The sequence below is a fragment of the Sporisorium graminicola genome, chromosome SGRAM_5 (assembly GCF_005498985.1).
Source record: "Sporisorium graminicola strain CBS 10092 chromosome SGRAM_5, whole genome shotgun sequence".
NCBI lineage: Eukaryota > Fungi > Basidiomycota > Ustilaginomycetes > Ustilaginales > Ustilaginaceae > Sporisorium > Sporisorium graminicola.
This window is the reverse complement of record NC_043735.1, coordinates 98944-120404: the sequence shown is the minus strand read 5'-3', so window position 1 is coordinate 120404 and position 21461 is coordinate 98944. Positions and strand designations below refer to the sequence as shown.

Sequence of the window (21461 nt, the reverse complement as noted above, 5' to 3'; positions counted from 1 at the left end):
CCTGTTCGTGTTCTTCTTCTTTTTCGGTTTTTCGCGCCCTATCCCGCCCTCTGCTTCTATTTTTGTGACGTTCTGGCGAAAGGTGTGCGGCCGCTTCCCTTTCAAAATGAATAGGCTGGCTGCCGCGTGCGACGAAAGCAGGAAATACCCCAGCTTTCCTGGCCGCAGTTGCCCGTTCGCGTGTCTTTCTTGGCCTATTGTCGTTTGGCCGCTTGTCTGCTTGTCTGCCTGTCTGCTTTGCTGCTTGGCTGCGTTCTGTCAATTCGCAATTTCTCTGCGGTTGCTGCATCTCCGCCGCCGCTTCTACTTTCTTTCCCGACGACGCCTTTCAATCACCACTTTTGTCGCCGCTCAAGGTGTCTTGTGGCACCGACGATCTTTCAGGCGTTGGTCTCTCGCCTACTTTCTTGCTTTCGTCTTCTATCTCTTCTATCCGGTCTCTTCCCTCATCATTATCCACGTTTCACACGCTCACGCTCCGCCCTTCTTCTCACAACCTTGGTGACACGCACGCTTCCTACCCTCATCCTCCAAGCACCGACTTCATCCGTTCGGCGATTCGAATATCAACTAGGTTTCTCGTCCGGGGACGCGTGTGGTACCGTATACTCTTAATCACCGCGACGGTGGCTATATCTCAACTCACCCACATCGACGGCCGCAACTCTCCTCTCGGGAACGCACTCCGCTCTTGGACCAGTCTCGTGCCGGCCCAGTCCGGACGACATCCAGCACCCCACTATTTATAACGGTCAAACCGTTGATCTCACGATATTCTTCCCGCGTTGCACATCGTCGGCTACCAATGAAGAGGACGACGTCCAACTGAAGGGCAAGCCTTGCACTGCGGCTCACTAAGCTTCGTGGTGTTTGTAGATACCGTGGGATCACGTTCTCTTCCAGCAGCTGACCACTGGTTGGCTGCATTTCCCCGCCAACAGCCTGCAACGCTGCCGTGATACCTGATCAACGCATTCCGTGATTGTACCGCCGATTCGCACGCCTCAGTCGATTTCATTACCCGGCCCACGACGGTGATTCAGTACGGCAGAGCCACATCGACCGTTGCGGAAGTGCTGCCGTGCAACCCTCTCCTGCCCAACCCTTCCTCAACACTTGGCTCTTCGTAGTCGCCGGATTAGCAAGCATCGTTCAGCTCCATAATTCCTGGTCTTTAAGGAGGAGCGCTCCACCACCTTCTCGGCTCCGCATTGCATCGCCCTCTGATTCCCCTCGTCGGCATCCAACATGTCGTCCTCTGAATCGCCTGCTTCCCAGCCCGGGGACATGGACCAAGACGAGAAGCCTCGCGTTCTCGTCGATGGGCCTGGAGGTGCCGATACCAAGCAAGGCGCCAAGATCGCCTGTCTCGAATGCCGATCCGCCAAGATCAAGTGTTCCGCACCCACCGACGGACAGGTGCCGTGCAAACGCTGCGTCAAGCATCAGAGAGAGTGTCTGTTCGAAAAGCACAAGCGCGGTCGAAAGCCAAACAAACGCTTTTCGGTGCCGTCGGATCTGCGAGCAACGGCACGCAACGGAAGCGAGTCGAACTCGTTCGACGCTTCGAATCGACCAATTTCTTCGAGTGGAAGATCCGACACGATGCATACCTCGTCGCATCACAAACAGCAGCAGCAGCAAAGCTCACGCAATGGGTGCTCTACCCCCGACAAGGCCCAGCGCAAGCACGATCCAAGCTTCGGCTCCGGCGAAGCGGCGAATCGTCACCATTTCGCGGACGGCAACTGGAAGTCAAGCAGCAATTTCGGCCCCGCAGGTCAGGCGTTAGGTGCGCCGCCATCGCACTATCCCGACGAACGCTTCCATGCTGCGGCGGAGCAGTATTCGAATGGAGGCATGACTGCATCTGTGTCGGCTCCTTCCGGTCTCGCTCAATCTGGCGGCATGCCTTTCGCATATGCACAGTCTCATCACCACCCACAACCGCTGCATCCATCCCCACATCATCATCATCAGCACCAGTTCTCACATCAACACTCGCTTCAGCAGCATCAACACCCGCTCCAACAGCCGCAGCCGTCATCCTCGCATTCACACGGTCGACACGCCTCGGATCATCCAAGCCCTAATCACTGGCGGGACCACCCGCAACCGCAAGCCGTCTCCTCGCCTCACAGCTCTCATTCGGCCGCCGCTGCTGCCAAGCAGCACGACAGCTATACGCACGGCCGAAACAGACCTTATGCCCACAACGTGCCGGCACCCAGCCACAGCTACGCACACTGGGATAGTCAGCTAGGATCGGAAAGGGCAAGCAAAGGTAGGCTGGAGATGTCTCCGTCCAGGCGGACTTCCGCTTCCGGGGCGCAGAATGCGCAGCCGCACAAGGCCTCTCATTACGCCAGCGCTACCGACAATGGTACGTCGCAGAAGCACAAATCGGCGCTGGACCACCGCAGCGCATCGAAGGGTCGAACCCAGCGTCGTGAGGGCGCACCATCTCACCACCATCGACCTTCCAGTCGCGGCGGCGCTTACGACCACGATGCAGACGAGGAGTTTGACGATGAGCAGGACGAGCTCGAGGACGATGCGGATGCGACGCGCGAGGAACACGATTACGTCCTCTCTAATCCGCTCAAGCTGCTTGCGCAAGCCTCGGATGCAGCTGCTGCCCGCATCGAAGGTGGTCGTTTCGAGCCCGGCAATCGAAGCTCCCTCGCGGCAGTTGAGACCATGGGCTTGCTGCATCCTACTTTGCCCTCGAGTCGCATGGCTACGAGCGCCGCCGTTAACTTGACTGGTCTCGGTCGTCCCCTCTATGGACGAAGGGAGGATGACTTTTCCCGCAATCAACGCGGCTGGCCCTCGAATCGCTTGCTGCCTCCCATCCTCAACGCGAGCCGAGGTGTATCTTCTGGAGAAGGCAGCAGTCTAGATGCGTCAAGCCACGCTCCGCCTCCTCCGTTCCTCAAGGACAGCATGCGATCCAAATCCTTTCCCGAGAACGAGCTTCCGAGAATCGAGGCCCCGACCGCCATCGACGAGCCCGAGCCTACTGTGCCGGCCGCAGCCGGCTCCGTCAGCGGCCAGATCTCGGCAGCCAAGACCGTCTCTGGTGTACCTCTGGGCCGTCCCAATGTCCTCACTCCTTCTACTCTGGACCACGAAGCATGGGAATACCGCGAAGGGAAAGCGCAAGCACGCCGAGGCTATGGTTCGAGTCCAGGCGGGATCAGCGCTGACGCCGTCACCACGGGCAGCAGCGGCGTCTCTGCTGGCGCTGCCAATGCTCAGAGGCAGGGCACCGCATCGGGCATCCATGGAGCATCGCCAGGCGAGATCATCGAGTCTCCCGCCGATGAAGTTACGACTGCAATGATAGGCAAGCGCAAGCGAGGTCGATCTCGTGCCGCTCGCGGTGGAGGCCTTCCTTCTCGTCGGAGGAAGCTCACAGAGTGGGACACGGACGCAGAGAATGGCGAAGGCGCCGACGAAGAGGCAATCGCAGACACGACCAAAGGCAAGCAGGTCACTATCGCCACTCTGCCGAAACCTAAGGAGGCCAATGGCGTCAGTTCCGGTGGTGAAGGTGAAGCGGGTGCGTCGCGCAAAGGCTACTTCAACTTGAGCCTGTTCCACAGCAAGAACGACGATACCGAAGGCTTAGACCCGGTCGAGCTCGGTCTGGTCGAGATCAAGGAGCTCGAGAGGCTGTTCGACATTTTCTTTGCGCGCATCAATCCGGTTTTGGATCTCTTTGACCCCTTCCTCCACAGTGTGGCCTTCGTCCGCATGCGATCCGCATTCCTTACAACGGTCATCTCTAGCATGGCGGCACGCTTCTCGGACACACCGCAAGACGCCAAGCTCGCCTCGACTCTGGACAAGCACTGGCAAGAGAAGCTTCTTCCCATGATTCTGCTCGGTGGCTACAAGAGCGTCGAAATCAGTCAAGCGTTTCTCATCTTGACCACGTACAGCCGACCCACAAACAGGCTGGTCGATGACCGCTCGTGGCAGTATCTTGGATTTGCCATTCGAACGGCCACCGAGGTGGGAGTGAACCGCAAGGTCACTCCGAGCGAAAACTTGCTCGGCAATGAGCAGGTGGCTCGTCGTGTGCGAAATCGCGAAAGGCTCTGGTTCAATCTCTTCCTCTACGATCGGACCTTGAGTGCTCAGACAGGACGGCCCTGGACCATTTCAGAGGACCGCATGATCGTGCAGAGCTCCATGTGGCATCGCCAGGATTTCGCCTTGCCCGAAGACGTCTCGCTGGTCAGCTTGATCAAGCTGCGTCGGATCACGGCTCAGCACACAGAGGCTTTCGACACGTACCTCACAAGCCCCGACCGCTTCGACGAGACGCAGACGGCCACGGCACTTGGTGTCGGTGGACAGAGCATGTTTGATCGGCGTCTCGCCGGTCTCGAGTTTTTCCGCAAGAATGCCAACGCAGATCTTGAAAAGTGGAAAGAGACGTGGTGCATCAACACGGAGGACAAGATCAAGGAGGTGGATACCAGCACGGCTGCTGGCAAGTATCTTGTTCGATGGGCACCTACCGCCAAACTCTTCTACTACCATTCGCGCCTGCTCATCAACTCGCTGGTGCTCGGCGCAACGGAGCAGTACGAGGGCTTCATCTCTGGATCGTCTGTCTCAGTCGACTGCTGGACGTCTGCCATCTCGCTCATTGACACCGTGCTCAACGACTTTACCGAGGAGGTGTTGGTGACGTGGTCCAACGATCGCGTGGTGATGGCTGTGTATGCCGCTGTGTCCGCCGTGCGCATGACCAACCTGCAGCACAAGTATGCCTTTGCTGACAAAGAGACGCTCCTCGCACTGGTTCGTCGCCTGGCGACAAGCATGACAAGCGCAGGCAAGACCCCGCGACACCGCAACGGTTCGGCTACTCCCTATGGCCGCTACCTCAGGTCTGTGTTGGCTGCCTTTGAGCCCGAGAACCCTTCGGTCGCCGTCACGACACAACCAGGCGCGGCAGCGACGGGACAGACGCCAGGCAAGGACAGCGAACATGCCACTTCTATCACGACCAGCAGTCTTGGACCTGGCGACAGTCGCTCTGCCGCCGCAACTCCGCTTGCTGCGGCTGCTGCTGACATTGCGGCTGCTGCCTCTGCTGGCGCCGGTGCTCAAGAATCTTTGAACAATCCTTCAGACGTCGTGGGCGTCGATCAGGCCGACAAAGCAGGTGGTGCGGCACCTCTGCAGGATGGCTTGCCTGCAGCTGTTGCCGATGGAGCTCCTGCAGCCGTCGAAGGGATGGACACGGCCGACGCTGTTCTGAAGACGGAGGATCTTGTCGATGGAGCTGACGCTGTCAAGCCGCCGCTGGCCCCGGTATCGTTTATCGTCGCTGACGGCTCGAGCATGGATTTGGATCTTTCAGCGGCTGCCGCGCAGATGGCATCATCTAATACCGGACTCGATACACAGACCAACATGGACAAGCTGCTGCAGATGCCTATGGATGGTACTGGTGTGACCACCAATGCGCCGTGCATGCTCACGCCGGCCGGTGCAGCTGTAGCGAGCGACGTCGCCTGGCCCGCGGCTGCAGCGACAGGTGGAATTGCCAGGCCTTCTTCGTCGTCCCACTCGTCCTCGGCCGGTGTTGCCGGCGCCACCAATGGTCTCCTGACCACACCGAGCTCGAACCTGTTGCTTGCCACGCCCATCTCGCCAGCGGGGATGGAAGCCAGCGAGGACCCGGTGGCAGCGGCTGCGGCAGCTGCAGCCGTTGCGATGCCCGACGTGGTCGACGACCCCGAATCGCTCGAGCGCATGTGGAACTACATGACCGCTTTCGAGCATACGTCGTTCTGGCAGCCTCAGTCGACGTGGAATCTCAGCGGCGGCGGCACCAACGCTGGTCCGCCCCACCATGGCAATGGGCATTAGAGCGATTTGCTTGGTCGCCCCACTTCTCGTCTTGCTGTTTCTCATTTATTCTCTTTCGTAACGGGTTGATTTTTTTCCACACATGATGGCATCGCAGCGTCTCACTTCTGGCCCTGATGACTGTGAATCTGAGAAGACTGTTTCAAATTGATCGCATCGGCTAGGCGTACGCTATGCTAATGTGTGGGGGAAGTTCAAGTGGAGAGCACGGCGGGGATCTCGGGCTCGGGCGAAGCAGGCACAGGCGCCTCGACGAGCAAGTCGTAGTGTCCCGGCCTGAGCAGCATGGTGCCGATCTCGGTGATCTGGCCGCCCTCGACCTCGAAGCGGACGACGTCGCAGCGGTGTGGGTGTTCGGCGGCGGCCCTGCGCTTTTGCGCCTCCTCGCCGGGCACGGCTATTGACTCGGACGTGGCGCTGGGAGCACTGGAGGTGTTTTCTTGCGACTGGTGCAGTTGTTCGGCGGGGAAGTCTTCGTCGAGCGGTGTTGCGGGCGGGGCGTGTTGCGGCGAGAGGTACGCTACGTCGAGCGAGACTTTGAGTGCACGCGAGAGCGCGGTGATCTGGACGTGGTCCGCTTCTTTGCCGATCGCCTCGACCTGGTTGGCGCAGAAGCTGGCCATGTCAGGCGGCGCCGCGTCGGCGCTCGCGTTATCGAGCGAGAAGAGGAAGGGCGTGTACTCGTCCGCGTTGAGCTTGAGGAACGCCGACGTGAGCAGACGCAAGTAGACCACAATTGAGTTGGACTGTTCCGGGTCGTTCATCGCCTCGACCAGCGCATGTTCGTTGAGCTCCTTCGACTCCGGGTCCGTCGAGTACATGCGGCTGAGCAGGTTCTTCAGCGGCTCATAAAAGTCCGTCACCACCTCCTCGTCGAATCCGGCCTGCTTGAGCAGCTGCAGCGTCGACTCCACATGTTTGACGGTGAAGTGATGCATAGGTCGGTCCTTCATCATCATAATCTTGTAGATAAACGCAAAGGCAAACGCGCGGTAGAAGCAGTCCCCATCGCCCTTGGCGCGACGAATGCCGATAAAGCCAGCTTCGTCCTTGAGCCAGTTGATTTTTCCGAGAAAGGCGTCGTTGCCCGCATATTCGTGCTGCAGCACCTCGATGGGTTCGACGGCGGAGATCAGGGGCTGGTTGGACGTGGATTCAGATTTGAGCTTTTCGGCCAACTCGAGACGCTGCGCATCCGTGAGTGATTCGAGCTTCGTGTCTGCGTTGACGCCTTCCATTTTTAATGTGAAGGGGGAGAGATGGGAGGTATGGAGGGTGAGAGGATCTCCGTGGATGGCGTATGCGCAGAATAGGCTTATCAACGAAAAGGCAGTGTGTCGGCGTGGATGTCGTGCGTGCGTGCGTGGAACACTCGAGCAAGGGATCGAGGTCGGATCTGCCGTGTGTCGTGGTGTGCCTCGATCGAGTCGAGTTCGTGATCGTATCGGGGCGAAGTAGCGTGTAGCGTGAGAGTACGGAAGCAATCCGGTAATGAGCTGGTGGAGTGAGAGATGGAAGATCACTGGCAAGAAAGCGTTGTGTGCTCCGACGACGGTTGGGCCGTTGTGGCTCTGCTGCGCGTTTGGACCTTGATTACAGGATCCGATTAAACTAGGATCGGCCAAAAATTATTTCACAAAACCTCGCCGGAGTCGAATTTCGTCGAAAAACAGGGCAGCTCACACGCACACACGCAGCAGAGGCTAAAGTGCGTGGCCCGTTCGTTTTCCGTTGCTGTCGAAGATCATCATCAAGCATGAGACTGAACGAGAGATGTAGAAAATTCTGGAGACGCGTTGATCTAACAAAACGAGTGGTGATGTCTAGGACGCTCGCAGAGGCTTCCAGACGATCAATGAGACTCGAGGGCTGACAAAACAGAACACCCGCACCAAACACCCACACCCACACATAATGTAGAAACGGTGATGCAATCGATAAATGCTGTGCTGTACTTTTCTAATTCAACTCTGTACGGCCTTTAAGCAGTCTGAGACTGTTTCGCCTTCTCCCTTTCGCTCTTCTTCAACTTGCGCTCCATCTCGAGGAACGCCTTCATGGTGGGGTCCAAGTCGCTGATCACCCTGTCCACCTCGCGCTGGGCTCTCTCACGCATCTCCTCCTCCGAGCCTACAATCCCCCTCTCCGCGCTTTCTCCCTCCGAGGGATAATTGCCCAGCAGATCGGCACGCCACTCCTCTTGCGTCACGGGCGGCGAGAGCTGAGCAAGCTGAGTGCGAACAGCCGACAGACGCGAGTGGAAGTCCTCCAGATCCTCGGCGTAGATGTCATAGGCACAATGCGCACAGCCGGACATGCAGCATTCTTCGGGGCCGGGCGGAGGCGGCTTAAGCGGGATCACGATGCCTCGGATCGTTGTTGGTCCTATGCTCGGCTGTGAGCCGTCCACAGGGGCAGAGGAAGGATCGATCGTGGAGGCCGTAGTCACTTCGGCTGGCGTGGCTGCCCGTGTCACGTCGATTCCCGTCTTGCTTTCGGCCTCCACAGCATTAGCAGGAGTCTCTTGGATCGACGTTGACCCGGTGGGTGCGGCAGCTAGCGATTCGACCGGGTCGCCCACCGTGGCGGAGCCAGTGGAAGGGCCTGTTTCGCTCGAGAGGATGATTTTGGAGCGCGGGAAGCGGTCGACCAGGTTTCGTCCGTGTCGACGTTTCGGGCGCTCGGCAGGCTGCTGCTTCTGCTGCTGAGCTTGTCGAAAAGTGCTATGAAATTGCCTGCGTTGTCCGGGAGAGCTGAATGGAGTGCTGGCCTGAACGATACTCGGAGTCGCAGCTGCACCCTCTGGACCGAAACTATAGTCTGTCTCTACAGCTTCAAATAGCGCGCGGCAGTTGACATGCGCCTTGAGACGGGCACATAGCAGAAACGCGCCGCTGAGCTTACGATTCAAGCTGTATGTCTCTTGCGGTGGCGGTGTGAGGCGTTCACGGAGCATGAGCGGAATCTGTGCTTTGACGCGATCGGTGATCGTCTGGTGTTCAAACGGATACGGATTGGGCGCGTCTGGACGGAACGGTTCACCAAGCGCGATCATAGACTCGACATGGGCTCGTTCCATGGCCACGCTCTCCTCCCCTGTGAGGTAGCCCACTTTCCTCGACCACGACAAGCACTCGTCATAGTTGCCCTGGATGGCAGCCTGCAGCATCTGCAGCCACTTGTCCATAAACTCCTTCGAATACTCGCGAGTGGCGCCAAAGTCGATCAGCTGGATCTTGCCTGTCCTCTCGTTGTACAGGAAGTTGGACCAGTTCGGGTCGGTCTGCATCAGGCGGAAGCGGAACAGCTCGGAGAGAGAGAGATTGAGGATCGACTGAGCAATGCGGTCGCGTGTAGGTTGCGCATAGCGGGACGCCATGCTTAGTGGTCGGCCACGCATCATCTCTGTCGTCAGCACTTTGCCCGTGCAGAGGCTGTCGACCACTTTGGGCACCTCGAATTCCGAAGAGTCTTGGAGAATGGCTCGGAAGCGTCGGCCCATCTCAGCTTCGCGCTCGTAGTCGCACTCGTCCTTGAGCTCTCTGCCGAGGACTCGAAGGGTGTTTTCCAAGAAAAGGCCTTTGGGCAGCAACGCCGATGCAGAAACAAGCCAGCGCAGATACGAGAGGTCCGAGTCGATTGATTCGAGTACTCCGGGGAACTGCACCTTGACAGCTACCTTTTGTCCAGCCATCTGTGCATCAGGAAAGTCGTCGCGAAGCACCGCCGAGTGGACCTGTCCGATGGAAGCGCTTGCGAAGGGCACATCCTCGAACTCTTTGAAATGCTGCTCGCGCCAATCAGACCCTCCCAGTTCCCGACTCATGACCTTGTTCATCTGCCATACCGGCATGTAATTGGCGCTGTTTTGAACGCGCAGCAGCACCTGTTCGATTTGTGGTGGGAGAAGCTTGGTCTCTTGGATCGAGAGGAATTGGCCCAGCTTGAGCGCTGCTCCTCTCATGGTCGATAGCTTGTCGACGAGACGGGCGACATTCTGCTCCGACATGAACAGGTTGCTTGGATCGCCTCCGGTGGAGGAAGCACCGCGAAGCAGCGATCCTGCGGCTCCGAATGCTAGACCAGCACCAAGACCACCATAGTGGAAGAGACGACCTAGCCGTGACGAGGGAACCTTGGCTGCTCGGAGTGGCCACTGCTTTGATTCCTTGACGGCGTCGTACTCGTCGAAGTCGCTTGGAAAGGAGTTAGCGTTCTGGTCTGGCAATGTATCGATACTGCCTACAGACGGTGGTGCTGCATCGAGGCTAGGCGTGGCCTCTGGGTGAGATGTAAGAGTTGGCCGTGAGGTTGGCTGAGCGGTATACATAGGCTTCGAATCAACTGATCCCAGTCTCGAGTCGACTAGAAGGGTCTTGGAGTCATGGACTGCCTTCTGTGGCTTAACGTCGATCGTGGTTTTGGAAGCAGGGGTGACCGGCGGCCGCGGTATTGGTGTCGGGGGAGGAGGTTGAAACGGTATCGGCGTGGTAGATGATGATGCCTTTAGTGTCTGTTCATATGGAGACGCGACTTCTGCTGCAGGGATCGGCTGTGCATCTACGGCAGACTTCTCTTTTGCTTCGGCAGTTTTGCTCGGCCACGGTCGGCTTGTGGAAGGAGCTGCAACTTGCGTAGGTACATCATTTGTGGTGGCGGCCGGAGTGAAAGATGATCGCAACTCCACATCGACAGAAAAACCTTCATTTCCGCTCGAACTGCCCTTAGATACCGCCTGCGTTGGCCAAGGACGAGGAGGTCCAGGGGTCGTCGTTTGTCTCGCCCCATTGGGTGACAGTAGCACACCCTTGGCGATCTGGCAAAGTGTGGATGCTATAGCGGCAGCATCTCTGAGCGAGGGCCGGCTCATCCGTCTTTTTGAGTGCGGCGTACGACGACGACACGAGAAGACGCCGGCTAGCTGTGATGGGGTGATCGGAGAGCTTGTGGTGGTGGATTTGAAGAAGAGGTGATGCTCGGATCATCGCCGATTGCTTTGCTCAGAAGAAACTGCGCTTTCAGCCTCCACACACACGGCCCCCCAAAAAAAAGACGGGAGACGGGAAAGAAAGCGGGTTTTCGCTCAGGGTCTTTCCAAAAGGCTGTGTAGCAGCGACATCTGTGCTACACCCAGCAACTGAGGCCATCTTCATGCACCACCAATCATCTTTATACAGCTCGACATCTCTTGTCCTAATCGTAGACTCTCCTTGGTTACGCCTGCGGACGAAGGTAGGAGGCTGGAGCCCGTACGCGATAGCAACTGTCTCTTTGCCATGCCGTAAACCTGTAGACAATATCTTGCACACCGACATCGCAGCTGTGGGCGGTGGTGACCATGACTACTTGCAGTCTAGAGCAGGCTCGCTTCGCCATGGCGGCGCTGTTGATGCTGCTGGGATTGCTTCATCTCCCTCTCTTGTCAGCGCAACAAGTTTCGCAAGCTCCATCACAATCTGCTTCTGCGAGCATTCCACTGGCACCCTCCTCGACCAGATCAGCGATTCCCGGTCGAGCGACTTCCATCTACAACGCCACTGCCAACGCCGTGGCCTTGAACGACTCGATCATCGCTCGATCGCGCGTCAATCTTAATGCCACGCAAGGCGCCTTTTTCAACTTTACCATTCCCCCAAGTGCGTTCACCGAAGACGCAAAGACAGTCAAAGTTTGGACCTCGGTATCATTGTGTAGCGGGCCAGCCATTCCACCTTACAACACTTCCAACACCACCGTACTCGAACAACTGGACATGTCGGCGACAGATGCGCGCCGGTCGACGCTCGCCTCGCTTTACATCTCCGATAACGACCTGTTCCAGCAACCGGGCCCTGCCAATGCGAGTGTCCTCAACTCGAAACACATTGGATACGCTCTGGGCGGATCGACATCCGTCGAGGTCGACGTTCAGCAGCAGAGCGACAACAGCTCCCGAACACTCTGGATTGGCGTATGGCCACCCGCAGATAGCCGCAATGTCACTCCGGGGACATATCAGTTTCAAATTGTTGCGAGCACGCGCGCAAAGATGGAGTCGGTCGACTATACCCGCCGGCCCCGATTAGACGATACGGACCAGTCCAGGGCGCTGGTCTCTTCTTTCAACTATACTACGTCGTCGCCGCCCAATCTAAACGTCATCGTTCTCCCGACCTTTGGGAGGAATGCGCTATCGGATGCCGACTACTTTAATTCGTCCTTTTGCGCTATCGCAGATGCCTGGGCGGACGTGCTCGAGAGCAACCAGCAAGTCTCGATCAACAGTAGCAACACACGCCGAGGTACTGAAGCGAACATTGTCGACGATACCCGCCGACAATTCGAAATCTCTGGTTTGGATGCCGGTACTAATTATACCGTCTGGCTGTTCGAGACAAACGCGACAGCTCAAGATGTAGCTCAGAGCGTCTCGACCACGCTTTTCCCCGCCATCAAGATGCTTACCAAGCGGAACGACAATTGTCGATTGGTCTTTGACGTACCCTTCTGTCCGAATGTGGCCTACTCGATCCCCGTTAACCCATCGATATCCACGTCTGCAGCACTCTCCGTCATCGAACAGTTCGTGGACCCGCAGTACTCGAACTTCAGCACAACCATCGACACGTTCCCATGCGGCTCTCGTGATTTTGGCATGTATTCATATGTACAGACGTGCGACAATTGCAAAAAGTCGTATCAGGACTGGCTTTGCGCTGTCGCTATGCCTCGATGCACCGACCCGCTGGCAGATCCAGAGACGCAATCCCGCGCCACACAAGATGGAACAGAACTCACCGGCGCACCAACAGGGCTCAACACAGAGCTGCTCCCTTACATTGTCAATCGCAATGGAGACGGCAACAGTGCGCTCAAGTCGCGCCAGTCATTCATCGATCAAGAGCTGCGGCCCGGATTCTACGGCGAGCTGCTACCTTGCATTTACACGTGCTACTTTGTCGAGCGAACCTGTCCGCCACTGATCCAATGGGCATGTCCTATATGGGACATCACAGCGCAGCGCGACTACGGCACATTTGCGGATAGCGGCGACGAGGGCATCGGAGCTGCCGAGAACGGTGGTGCGGGTATTGACGGAATGCGTTGGGGCGGCTACCAGCGCTATATTGCCACAGATGCGTTTGGCAATGCTTACTGCAACTCGATGGGCGTTGACTTTCTGTTGCGCGAGTCGAATGCTTCTCCGCGTCGCTTCTCAGCAGGTGGCGCGGTCGCCTTCTGGGCTTCTGCCGCCGCGATGCTCGTATCGCTTCTGCTGACGTTTGCGCTTTGATCACGGAGCAAGTCCCCGACCTCTCTCTATCTGCTACTCATGGACACTCTGATATACTCGTTATGTTTTCTGCATTGGCATCCTCTCGCATCGTTCAGGTCATGTTAAAAAAATCGAAATGTCACCAACTCTAGAGAAGAAGCGCGTGCCGCAGCAAGCAGAAAACGAAGAAGCAATGCGGTAGACTTGTAAGCGGACAAAGGGAGAGTGTTCTAGTGGAAGAACCCAGGAAATCTGGAAGGTTTAGCTCTGGATGGGGCCTGGATGTAAATCGGTCGTGATACGAAAGCAGACCCGGTCCTGCCGTTCGGCCCTGTGTGCGTCCGCATGTTCGGGTTCGGGTATTTGCTGTTCTTGTACTTGTCCTTCACCGCTTGCACCTGGTCTCGAGTGACCTTGACTTTTTGCCCAGTGACCCACTTCCCGAAGTCCTTGGTGCGTTGCCACCAGCTTGTCGATCGAAGATGTTGAATAATTCTTTCCTGTGCTGAAACGTTGGGGACGCTGCGCTTAAAGATCTTCATCTTCTCCACAATGCTGTCGTACGCCTTCCAGGCACGGTCCCAGGGTCCAGAATGGAAGTGCGGAACTTGGAGCCCTCCATTGGACTGATTCACCCGCAGAGGATGATATGATACTTTCATCCAGTATCGGTGGAAGCGACTAGGAAGCGTGTAGTGGGTCGGCGTCGATGGTACGAGAGGATCAGGCTGGGCTGCGGTGACCTGGAGTTCTTGAGGGATGGCGGGTGGAGAGTAGATCGGTCGCGCAGTTACGCTGGATAGCGATAACTGGAGCAGCATCGTCATCAACAGGAGTAGAGACATCATGCTCATTGGGTTAGATATACTGCAGCACCGCCACGCCTCGCTAGGCTCTTCGTGTTGTCCGATGAGAGAGTTGAAGAGATGCGGTTCCGTTCACGCTTTTATAGACCGTGAAATTCGGGTAGCATGATCTTATGTGTCGGATGTGTAGAGGAGGGAGGATGCAGGGGGATATACAGTACATGGTTGTGCCTAAAGCACAAACAGCAAGACCTCGCACTCACCCTTTTGGCGGGCGAGATGATCCCATTTCGAGCGCAGATACAAAGCCTACGAGTTCCATACAGCTCGAAAACAAATCCCACCTTTCGAAAGAGAAATGAGGTACCCCTGTGCGGCCAGCACGCCGTCTCGCAATAAACAATAGCTCCATGGTGGGATGAAGAGGTGAACCAGGCAGCACGGTATGAGCAATGTCTTGAGGCGCATCAAAGCGTGGAGGGAGATTGTTCGCCAACCTACTCATCCTCCTTCGACCGTTCTCAACACCACCCTCATACATACAGTAAAGTTCGTTTCATTCATACGCAACATGCTACAGAGCGATACTTGGCGATAACTGCCAGAAGAGAGCCAGAGGGGAGGAACACCACCTTTCAACTGTGAACCTGGCAGCAGACCCGATTTCTTCTCGCTTCGCTGCACAGCTCCATGGCCGCATCTGGCTGCCTCGCTCTCCCTCTCTTCAAATTTGGCGCAAGAACAGACTTTGAATTCGAGCGCGATGATCGAAGACTACCAACTTTTTCTATTGGATATTTAGGTCGAGTATTGAATGGTAATGTTTGAGTAAGCCAGAGGGTAAATTGTATTCTGGTCGTTAAACTGACTCTAAGGACTGTAATACTCTGACCTGGTATTGATAAATAGACTGGCTCGCCAAACGATTAAGAAGTTCGAGAATTGATCAAAGCTGGATTACAAAACCTCTCCACCGGAATTGAGGAGGTTTGAGTACCAATCAGGACTAGCGTGCGGCCTTGAAGGCAGGGAGAGAGCCAATGACAGACAATTGAAAAGAAAAGAAAAAAGACGTTCTGCACAGAGTCAATGTTGATGATTTGACATGAAGACATGCTGCTACCTCTCTAGCCCGTGAGCCAGACGGCAGGTCAATCAATTTTCCTGCCTTACTCCGTGCGGTCTGCCGTGTGCAGTGGCTTGAGCCGGGTGCCAGGCTAATTTTTCTCGCATTCTCTTTTTGTGGCAGCAGAGCGCAAGGTAAGGGCAAAAGGGTTGAATGAAGAAATCAAGCGGTGCGTGAGAGTGCCAGTGAGAATTGTGTGTGGCCTGAGCTGGTGACCCTGTTAGTCAGTCAGTACGCGAGTCGGCTGGTGGAGTGGCTGGCTGGCTCGCTCAGCCATTGCAAAATGGGTCAGTTCATCAGTCAGTCAAGTCAGTCAGTCAGTCGGCCAGTCAAGTCAGTTGAATCTTCAGCGAGAGCCTCGTCGAGTTCGGCGCCGGGGTCCATTGATCGTTTGGGATTGCAAAAGTCGCTTTGTCGCCTTCGCCTTCGCTTCCGACAACTTCTTGCTATCTTCACCATCATCAGCGCAGCTCGACCGACAGCTTCTTGTTTCCGTCGAGGCTCCAGCATTGCTTGTGACCGTTTGCAGTCTCTGCCACCGACTTGTGTGGGAGTCCAGTTCGGGCAGCGGGTCTCAGCATCGACACCAGCATCCGCATCAACGAAGTCAGCTCCGTCTCTCTTTGTTGAAACTACGGCTCTGCCGCTGTAACGTTCGCCGACTACGCCTGTCAGCATCCGACGCAATCGCTCTCGATTCCGACAAAGCAGTCCATAGCTAGCAATTCGCATTCCGACCGCATTGCTTCGATCGTAACCCATTCAACAGCAGCCTCTCCTGGTCCATTCACCATCGGGTGATCCGTGTCTCGAGACTCACAATCAAAGGGAGCGCCACTCATCTGCTCTCTCGCCTTCTTGTATGACGCTCCGCGCCATCTGGACGTCCGATTCCGATTGTTTGTGGTCGTATCGATCTTGATCGACGACGTCTTGGCCGACACATCTACTTGTCCGCGAGCTACGAGCATCCTCCCACAAGCCACCTCCTTCCGACGCTCATCGGTACGCTACGACTTGAAGCGATCGCAGGAGCAACCCATCCTCCGCTCCCGTTCCGGCTCGGCCGCTTGCTCAACTGACCTCTCGCAACAGGTCCGTCCAGCAAACAATGGCCAAAAGCAAGCTGCCTCGCTCCACGCCAGCAGCGCGCGGCGCAGCTGTGCCACCATCCAAACTCGCAGCCGCTGCTCAGCATCAACAGCAACCACAGCCACCTCTACCAACACCGCCATCTTCCATGCAGCAGCAGCAATCGCAGCAAAACAAGGCTCCCGTCGCCGGCGCATCCACGCCACCGCGTTCCGCCTCACCCGCCTCCAACCACGACGCAGACTCTGCCGCGCTTTCCTCAGCCAAGAAGAAAAAGAAAAAGTCCAAGTCCAAAGCCAAGGACGCCGACTTTATCGATGATCACGAGTACGATCTTCAATCCGCTGCCGATCTTGGTCAGCGTCCCCGCTCGCCTGGTTCGATCAAGGCGCGGACGCAGGCGCAGGCACAGGCGCAGCTTTTGGCAGCCGCAAGCGAGCTTTATCGAAGGATCGAAGGAGACGCGCAAGGCATCCCAGACGACGATGCCTACTGGACCTCGCTGCCTGCTCATCTGAGAACGTTCATTCGAAACGCCCTTCCCCTTGGCCAGTTCCCTCCAGCAGCGCAGGCGGCACTCAACGAGAACGCCAATGATCCGGCCAATCGCCACGCTTCCACCCAAGCCATGATTGCGGTAGCTCAGCAATTGGCGCAAGCGGCGCACGCATCCCAACGTCACCTTCAGCAATATCCGCCTGGCACTCATCCCTACCCGCCACTGCCTTTCGACGCCTCGATCTTTGCCGACCTCGCTCTGCATCCCGACCAGGCACTGCCTCTCCACCCTCACCCCAACGCCGCCACCAACGCGCACACCAACGGCACGTACGCCCAGTACTCGTCCAGTCCCAACCCGCCTCCGACGCAACCACCAGTGGAGCCGTTGCCCCCTCCCGTGGTGCTCTACGACAATTTTGACGATGAAATTGACAGATTCGAGGATGATGGTGACGATGGCCAGTATTACGATGACGGCGAGCTCGATGAAGACGACGAGGTGCTCGATGCCCAAGGCGGTCTTCTTCGCGCTCGCGAACGCGTATGGATGCAGGATGGCGCAGACCATGCCCTCGGGCCCAACGGTCTGGTCGCCCTCCCGGATGGCGTGCGTTCAGCGAGCAAAAACAAGAAGAAGAAAAAGAAGAAGAAGGGTGCATCTGGAGGCGCAACCGGCCACGGCGACGACGAAGCTCACGAAATCGAAGTCGAGGTTCCCCCTCCGCCCAAGCCCGTTGCCAACCATCCGCCCCCCTCGACTAACGTCTCTTCGGTCGCTCGCAATTCCAACCCTCCACCGCCTAGCTCGCGGGCCGCTGGTAAACAGCCCATGACCTTCACCTCGACAGGCAAAACGCCAGCTCGACCCGCCAACGGCGGCGTGCCGCCTTCGTCCAACTCGGGCAAGCGTTCGGTCTCGTCCTCAACGCACGGACAGCAGCCCGCTGCCAATGCCGTGACTACCAACGCCAAAATCTGGTCCACCAGCTCAGCAGAGGAGCGCGAACGTATCAAGGAGTTTTGGCTTGGCCTCTCTATGAAGGACAGGCAGAAGCTCGTCCAAGTGGAAAAGGAGACAGTGCTCAGAAAGATGAAGGAGCAGCAAAAGTTCCTGTGCAGCTGCGCCGTCTGTGGTCGCAAGCGCTCCGCCATCGAGGAAGAGCTTGAGGTCCTGTACGACGCCTACTACGACGAGCTCGAAGAGTACGCCAACCACCAACAGCGATGGGCCAGCAGCGGCGGCACCATTCCCCCGCCGCCCGGTCCGGGACCTTTCCCTGGCAGCGTCGCGCTCGATGCTTCCGGTGCCGTGATCGGTGGTGATCCCTTGTCTCGTAACAGGGCAGCCCACGGCGGTCGCGACGCGAGGCACACGCACACGCATCCTCACCCTCACCCACACGGACGAAAGGCGCCTCTGCATCCCGAGTCTTCGGACGGTTACGATGATGACGAGCTGGACGACGATGCCGAGTACGACGACGAGGATGACGATGCCGAGTACGATGACGAAGAGGAGGAGGACGACATTGAGCTTGAAAAGGAACGTGCCCGGGAGGACTACGACAAGCGCCACCCGGCTCCTCCTGCGCGACGACGCGGCACCAGCGATTCGAACGACCTCTTTGGCCTTGGCAGTAGCCTCACTGTCAAGGGTGGCATCCTCACTGTCGCCGACGACATGCTCAAGAACGACGGCCGCAAGTTCCTCGAAATGATGGAGCAGCTCGCCGAGCGAAGAATGCACCGCGAGGAGCTCACCAGTGCTGAGCTCGCTGCCAGCGATGACGAGGACGACGCCGACGGCCCTGACGACGTCGATGATGAGGACATTGACGAAGAGGAGGACGACGAGGAAGATGACATTCTCACCGAAGAGCAGCGCATGGAGGAAGGTCGCAAGATGTTCCAGATCTTTGCGGCCCGCATGTTCGAGCAGCGAGTGCTCGCGGCGTACCGAGAACGCGTTGCTCAGGAACGCCAGCTGCAGCTGCTCCGCGAGCTCGAGGAGGAGGACGACAACGAAAAGGCCAAGGAGGCTCGTCGCGTCAAAGAGTCGCAAAAGAAGAAGGACAAGAAGAAGGCACAGCGTGAAGCGAAAGAGGCGGAGAAAATGCGAAAGGACCAGGAGCGTGCTGCCATCGAAGCCGAGGAACGCGCCAAGCAACAGGCGCAGCGCGACGCCGAGCTCAAGAAGCAAGAGGAGATCCGCCTCAAGCGCGAAGCTGAGCGAAAGGCGCGCGAAGACGAAAAGGCCAAGAAGGACGAGGAGCGTCGCCGACGTCAAGCCGAGGAGCGCGAGCGGCAGCTCGATGTCGAACGTAAGCGCCGTGAGAAGGAAGACAAGCTTCGACAGGAACGTGAGGCCCAAGAGAAGGCCAAACGCGACCGCGAAGAGGCTCAACGCAAAGCCAAGGAGGAGCAGCAGCGAGCGGCACGCGAAAAGGCCGAGAAGGAAGCCAAAGCCAAGGAGGAGCAGACACGCAAGGTCGAGGCTCCCAACAAGGCTCAACGTGAGGCCAAGCCGGCAGCTGTCTCGCAAGCTCGCGGGGCCTCTTCTGCTCAAGCCGCCCCCGGCTCGCCCTCGACAGGTCCCAAGGCCGGAACCGGCAAGATTGCCAATGCGTCCGCTCCTGGCACGCCTGCGCGCGGCGCCAAGAATAGCTCGATACCGGGCTCGCCTGCAGTTGGAACAGATCAAGCTCAAGCGCGTGGTGGCAATCACCAACGCTCTGCCGTCGGCACCAAGCACGCGGCCCAGGGCACAGGTCTGTATGCAGCTTCCGGCACCGCTGGTGCTGCTGCTGCTGCATCGTCTGCGAGCTCAGGAGGATCTTCCGTCACCCCTGGAGGATCGACGCTGCCCGCTCCGCCACAAGGCTTGCCTCCTCGCCCCGCCACGGCTGTCTCGACGCCTGGCGGTTTGTCATCGCAAAGTTCGTCGCTCTCGGTAGCTGCCAATGCTGGACTTCCTCGTCCGCCCGTCAACGTCGCCGCCGGCAGTGCCCCCTCATCGGCCGTTCCGCCATCGCTCGGGTTTGGATCCATTGGCCCCAATGCCACCGCCAATGTGCCGATTGCACCGTCCAAGGCACCTGGCTCCAGCATCTCGCCCAAGCCGACTCAACCTTATGCGCAGGGCCAAGACAAGCAACCCTCGCAAGCAGATTTCAGCTCACCCCAAGCCGCAATCGGAGCCGCGTACGGTCAGCAGCAGCCAGGACTCGAGGGGCTTCGATCGCCTACCATCCCGAATGGATTGCAACAGAGCAGCAGCGTTTTCGCCGGCAACGGCGGCATAGGCTCGAGCCTGCAATCGCCAAGTCTCAACACACCCGGCTTGGGCGGCATGACGAACAATCTCGCTTCCTTGAACCTGAACGCTGCTCCACTCTCTTCCTCGGCGCTTAACCTCGGCAACCCGCTGGTTGGCAGCAAGGCACCCATTCCTGGTATGGAGTCGAACACACTCATAGGTCACGGCGTTTCGCATATGCAGAGCCCTACGCAGACCCCCTTCTCGCCCATGAGTGGAAGCGGTTCTGCAGAGGCAATGCGCAGCCGCACCGCTTCGTTTGCCGACGCGGATCCCATGTCCTTTGCAGGCATCCGGCCTGGCTCGTCGCTTTCGCAGCGCGTTCCCGCATACCGTTCTGGGGCGCCGACGCCCATCGGTCCGATTGGCCGACCCAAGGTGATGGATTCAATTCAGCATCACGTGCACGATGATCACGCCGGGGCCATCGGCAACGGTAGATCCTCGAGCAGCGCCAGTGGATCTGGAGCCACGAGTCCCCGACTTCCGGAAGGTATCCTTGGCAGCTCAGCGCTGGGAGGTGATGACGATATTATTGATCCCAAGCCTCGCAGGGTCAGCCACACGATTCCGATCGGCGGAGGAGCTACGGGAAGCAACATGGGTGGTGCAGGATCCTTCTTTGGCGGCGGTGGCATGGGCAGTTCTGGCGCAGTAGGTGGTGGCTTTGGTGTGAGCTCGTCTTCGCCGTGGAGCTCCTTCTCCGGCAACAGTCAGACTGCGCCTGGTCCGCTCTCTCCAGGATTCAACAACGGTGGTGGCGGACCTGGCTCCCTCGGGACCAGCCTCGCGTCTAGCAACTTTGGTTTGAACCAGAATGCTGGCGCATCCAATCCACCGGGCTTGTCGAGCGGAGCTCAGGCGGATCCATGGGCTCGCATGTCGACCAACTCTTGGGACCGTGCCCGCTATGCTTTTGAGCAGCCGGGCGGCGGTAGCAATGTCGGCGCTGGAGCCAACGGTGGAGGCGCGTCGGGTCTTGGAGGAGCGGGAGGAGGCATGGGTGGCTCGCACCCTGCACACACGCTTGGAAATCACTCGGGACATCTCCACCATCCGATCGGACTTGGCGCAGGCCAGGGCAGTGGCAACGGCCATGGTAATGGCTTGAGCCCGTTCAACCTGGGTGCGCCTGGCAGCGGGTCGAGAAATTACTTTGGTGCTCCGGGCAGCAACGTGTTGCACCCTGGAGCGATCGGGTCTGCGCTTTCGCCTACTTCGCCTGGTGCGCGCCACATCAGCGGTAGTCACGAGTAGATGTAGCGGTGCGACGTGATACCGGTGGCTGGTAGGTCGCATCTGGAAGATTTCTCTCATTCTTTTGATCAGCGACGTCCGTTGTCTGCTTGGTGTCAATCTCTCTACGTTCGCAACTGAATCAGACAGAAGCAATTCGTGTTTTTTTTGAGGGCTGCGGCGCTATCGTGAGCGTGCTCGGCTGAGTGAGATTGCATAAAGAGGAGAAGAGAT

The 21461-nt window shown here is 57.9% G+C and overlaps 6 protein-coding genes across 6 annotated transcripts; 3 read left to right on the top strand and 3 right to left on the bottom strand.

Annotated features, from left to right (window-relative positions):
- Positions 1-1248: 1248 nt before the first annotated feature.
- On the top strand, positions 1249-5895 carry EX895_004791 (uncharacterized protein; the record flags this gene model as incomplete). The annotated part of the gene is made up of 1 exon (XM_029885385.1): positions 1249-5895. One exon carries the CDS (start codon positions 1249-1251, stop codon positions 5893-5895), a length of 4647 nt encoding a protein of 1548 aa, XP_029737951.1.
- A 194-nt stretch (positions 5896-6089) lies between these two features.
- Positions 6090-7133, bottom strand: EX895_004790 (uncharacterized protein; the record flags this gene model as incomplete). Its single annotated transcript, XM_029885384.1, has 1 exon — positions 6090-7133. The coding sequence occupies one exon, from the start codon at positions 7131-7133 to the stop codon at positions 6090-6092; it is 1044 nt and encodes a 347-aa protein (XP_029737950.1).
- A 743-nt stretch (positions 7134-7876) lies between these two features.
- On the bottom strand, positions 7877-10225 carry EX895_004789 (uncharacterized protein; the record flags this gene model as incomplete). The annotated part of the gene is made up of 1 exon (XM_029885383.1): positions 7877-10225. One exon carries the CDS (start codon positions 10223-10225, stop codon positions 7877-7879), a length of 2349 nt encoding a protein of 782 aa, XP_029737949.1.
- Positions 10226-11269: 1044 nt separating this feature from the next.
- EX895_004788 (uncharacterized protein) lies at positions 11270-13168 on the top strand (the record flags this gene model as incomplete). Its single annotated transcript, XM_029885382.1, has 1 exon — positions 11270-13168. One exon carries the CDS (start codon positions 11270-11272, stop codon positions 13166-13168), a length of 1899 nt encoding a protein of 632 aa, XP_029737948.1.
- A 212-nt stretch (positions 13169-13380) lies between these two features.
- On the bottom strand, positions 13381-14004 carry EX895_004787 (uncharacterized protein; the record flags this gene model as incomplete). Its single annotated transcript, XM_029885381.1, has 1 exon — positions 13381-14004. One exon carries the CDS (start codon positions 14002-14004, stop codon positions 13381-13383), a length of 624 nt encoding a protein of 207 aa, XP_029737947.1.
- A 2189-nt stretch (positions 14005-16193) lies between these two features.
- On the top strand, positions 16194-21248 carry EX895_004786 (uncharacterized protein; the record flags this gene model as incomplete). Its single annotated transcript, XM_029885380.1, has 1 exon — positions 16194-21248. One exon carries the CDS (start codon positions 16194-16196, stop codon positions 21246-21248), a length of 5055 nt encoding a protein of 1684 aa, XP_029737946.1.
- Between the last annotated feature and the right edge of the window lie 213 nt (positions 21249-21461).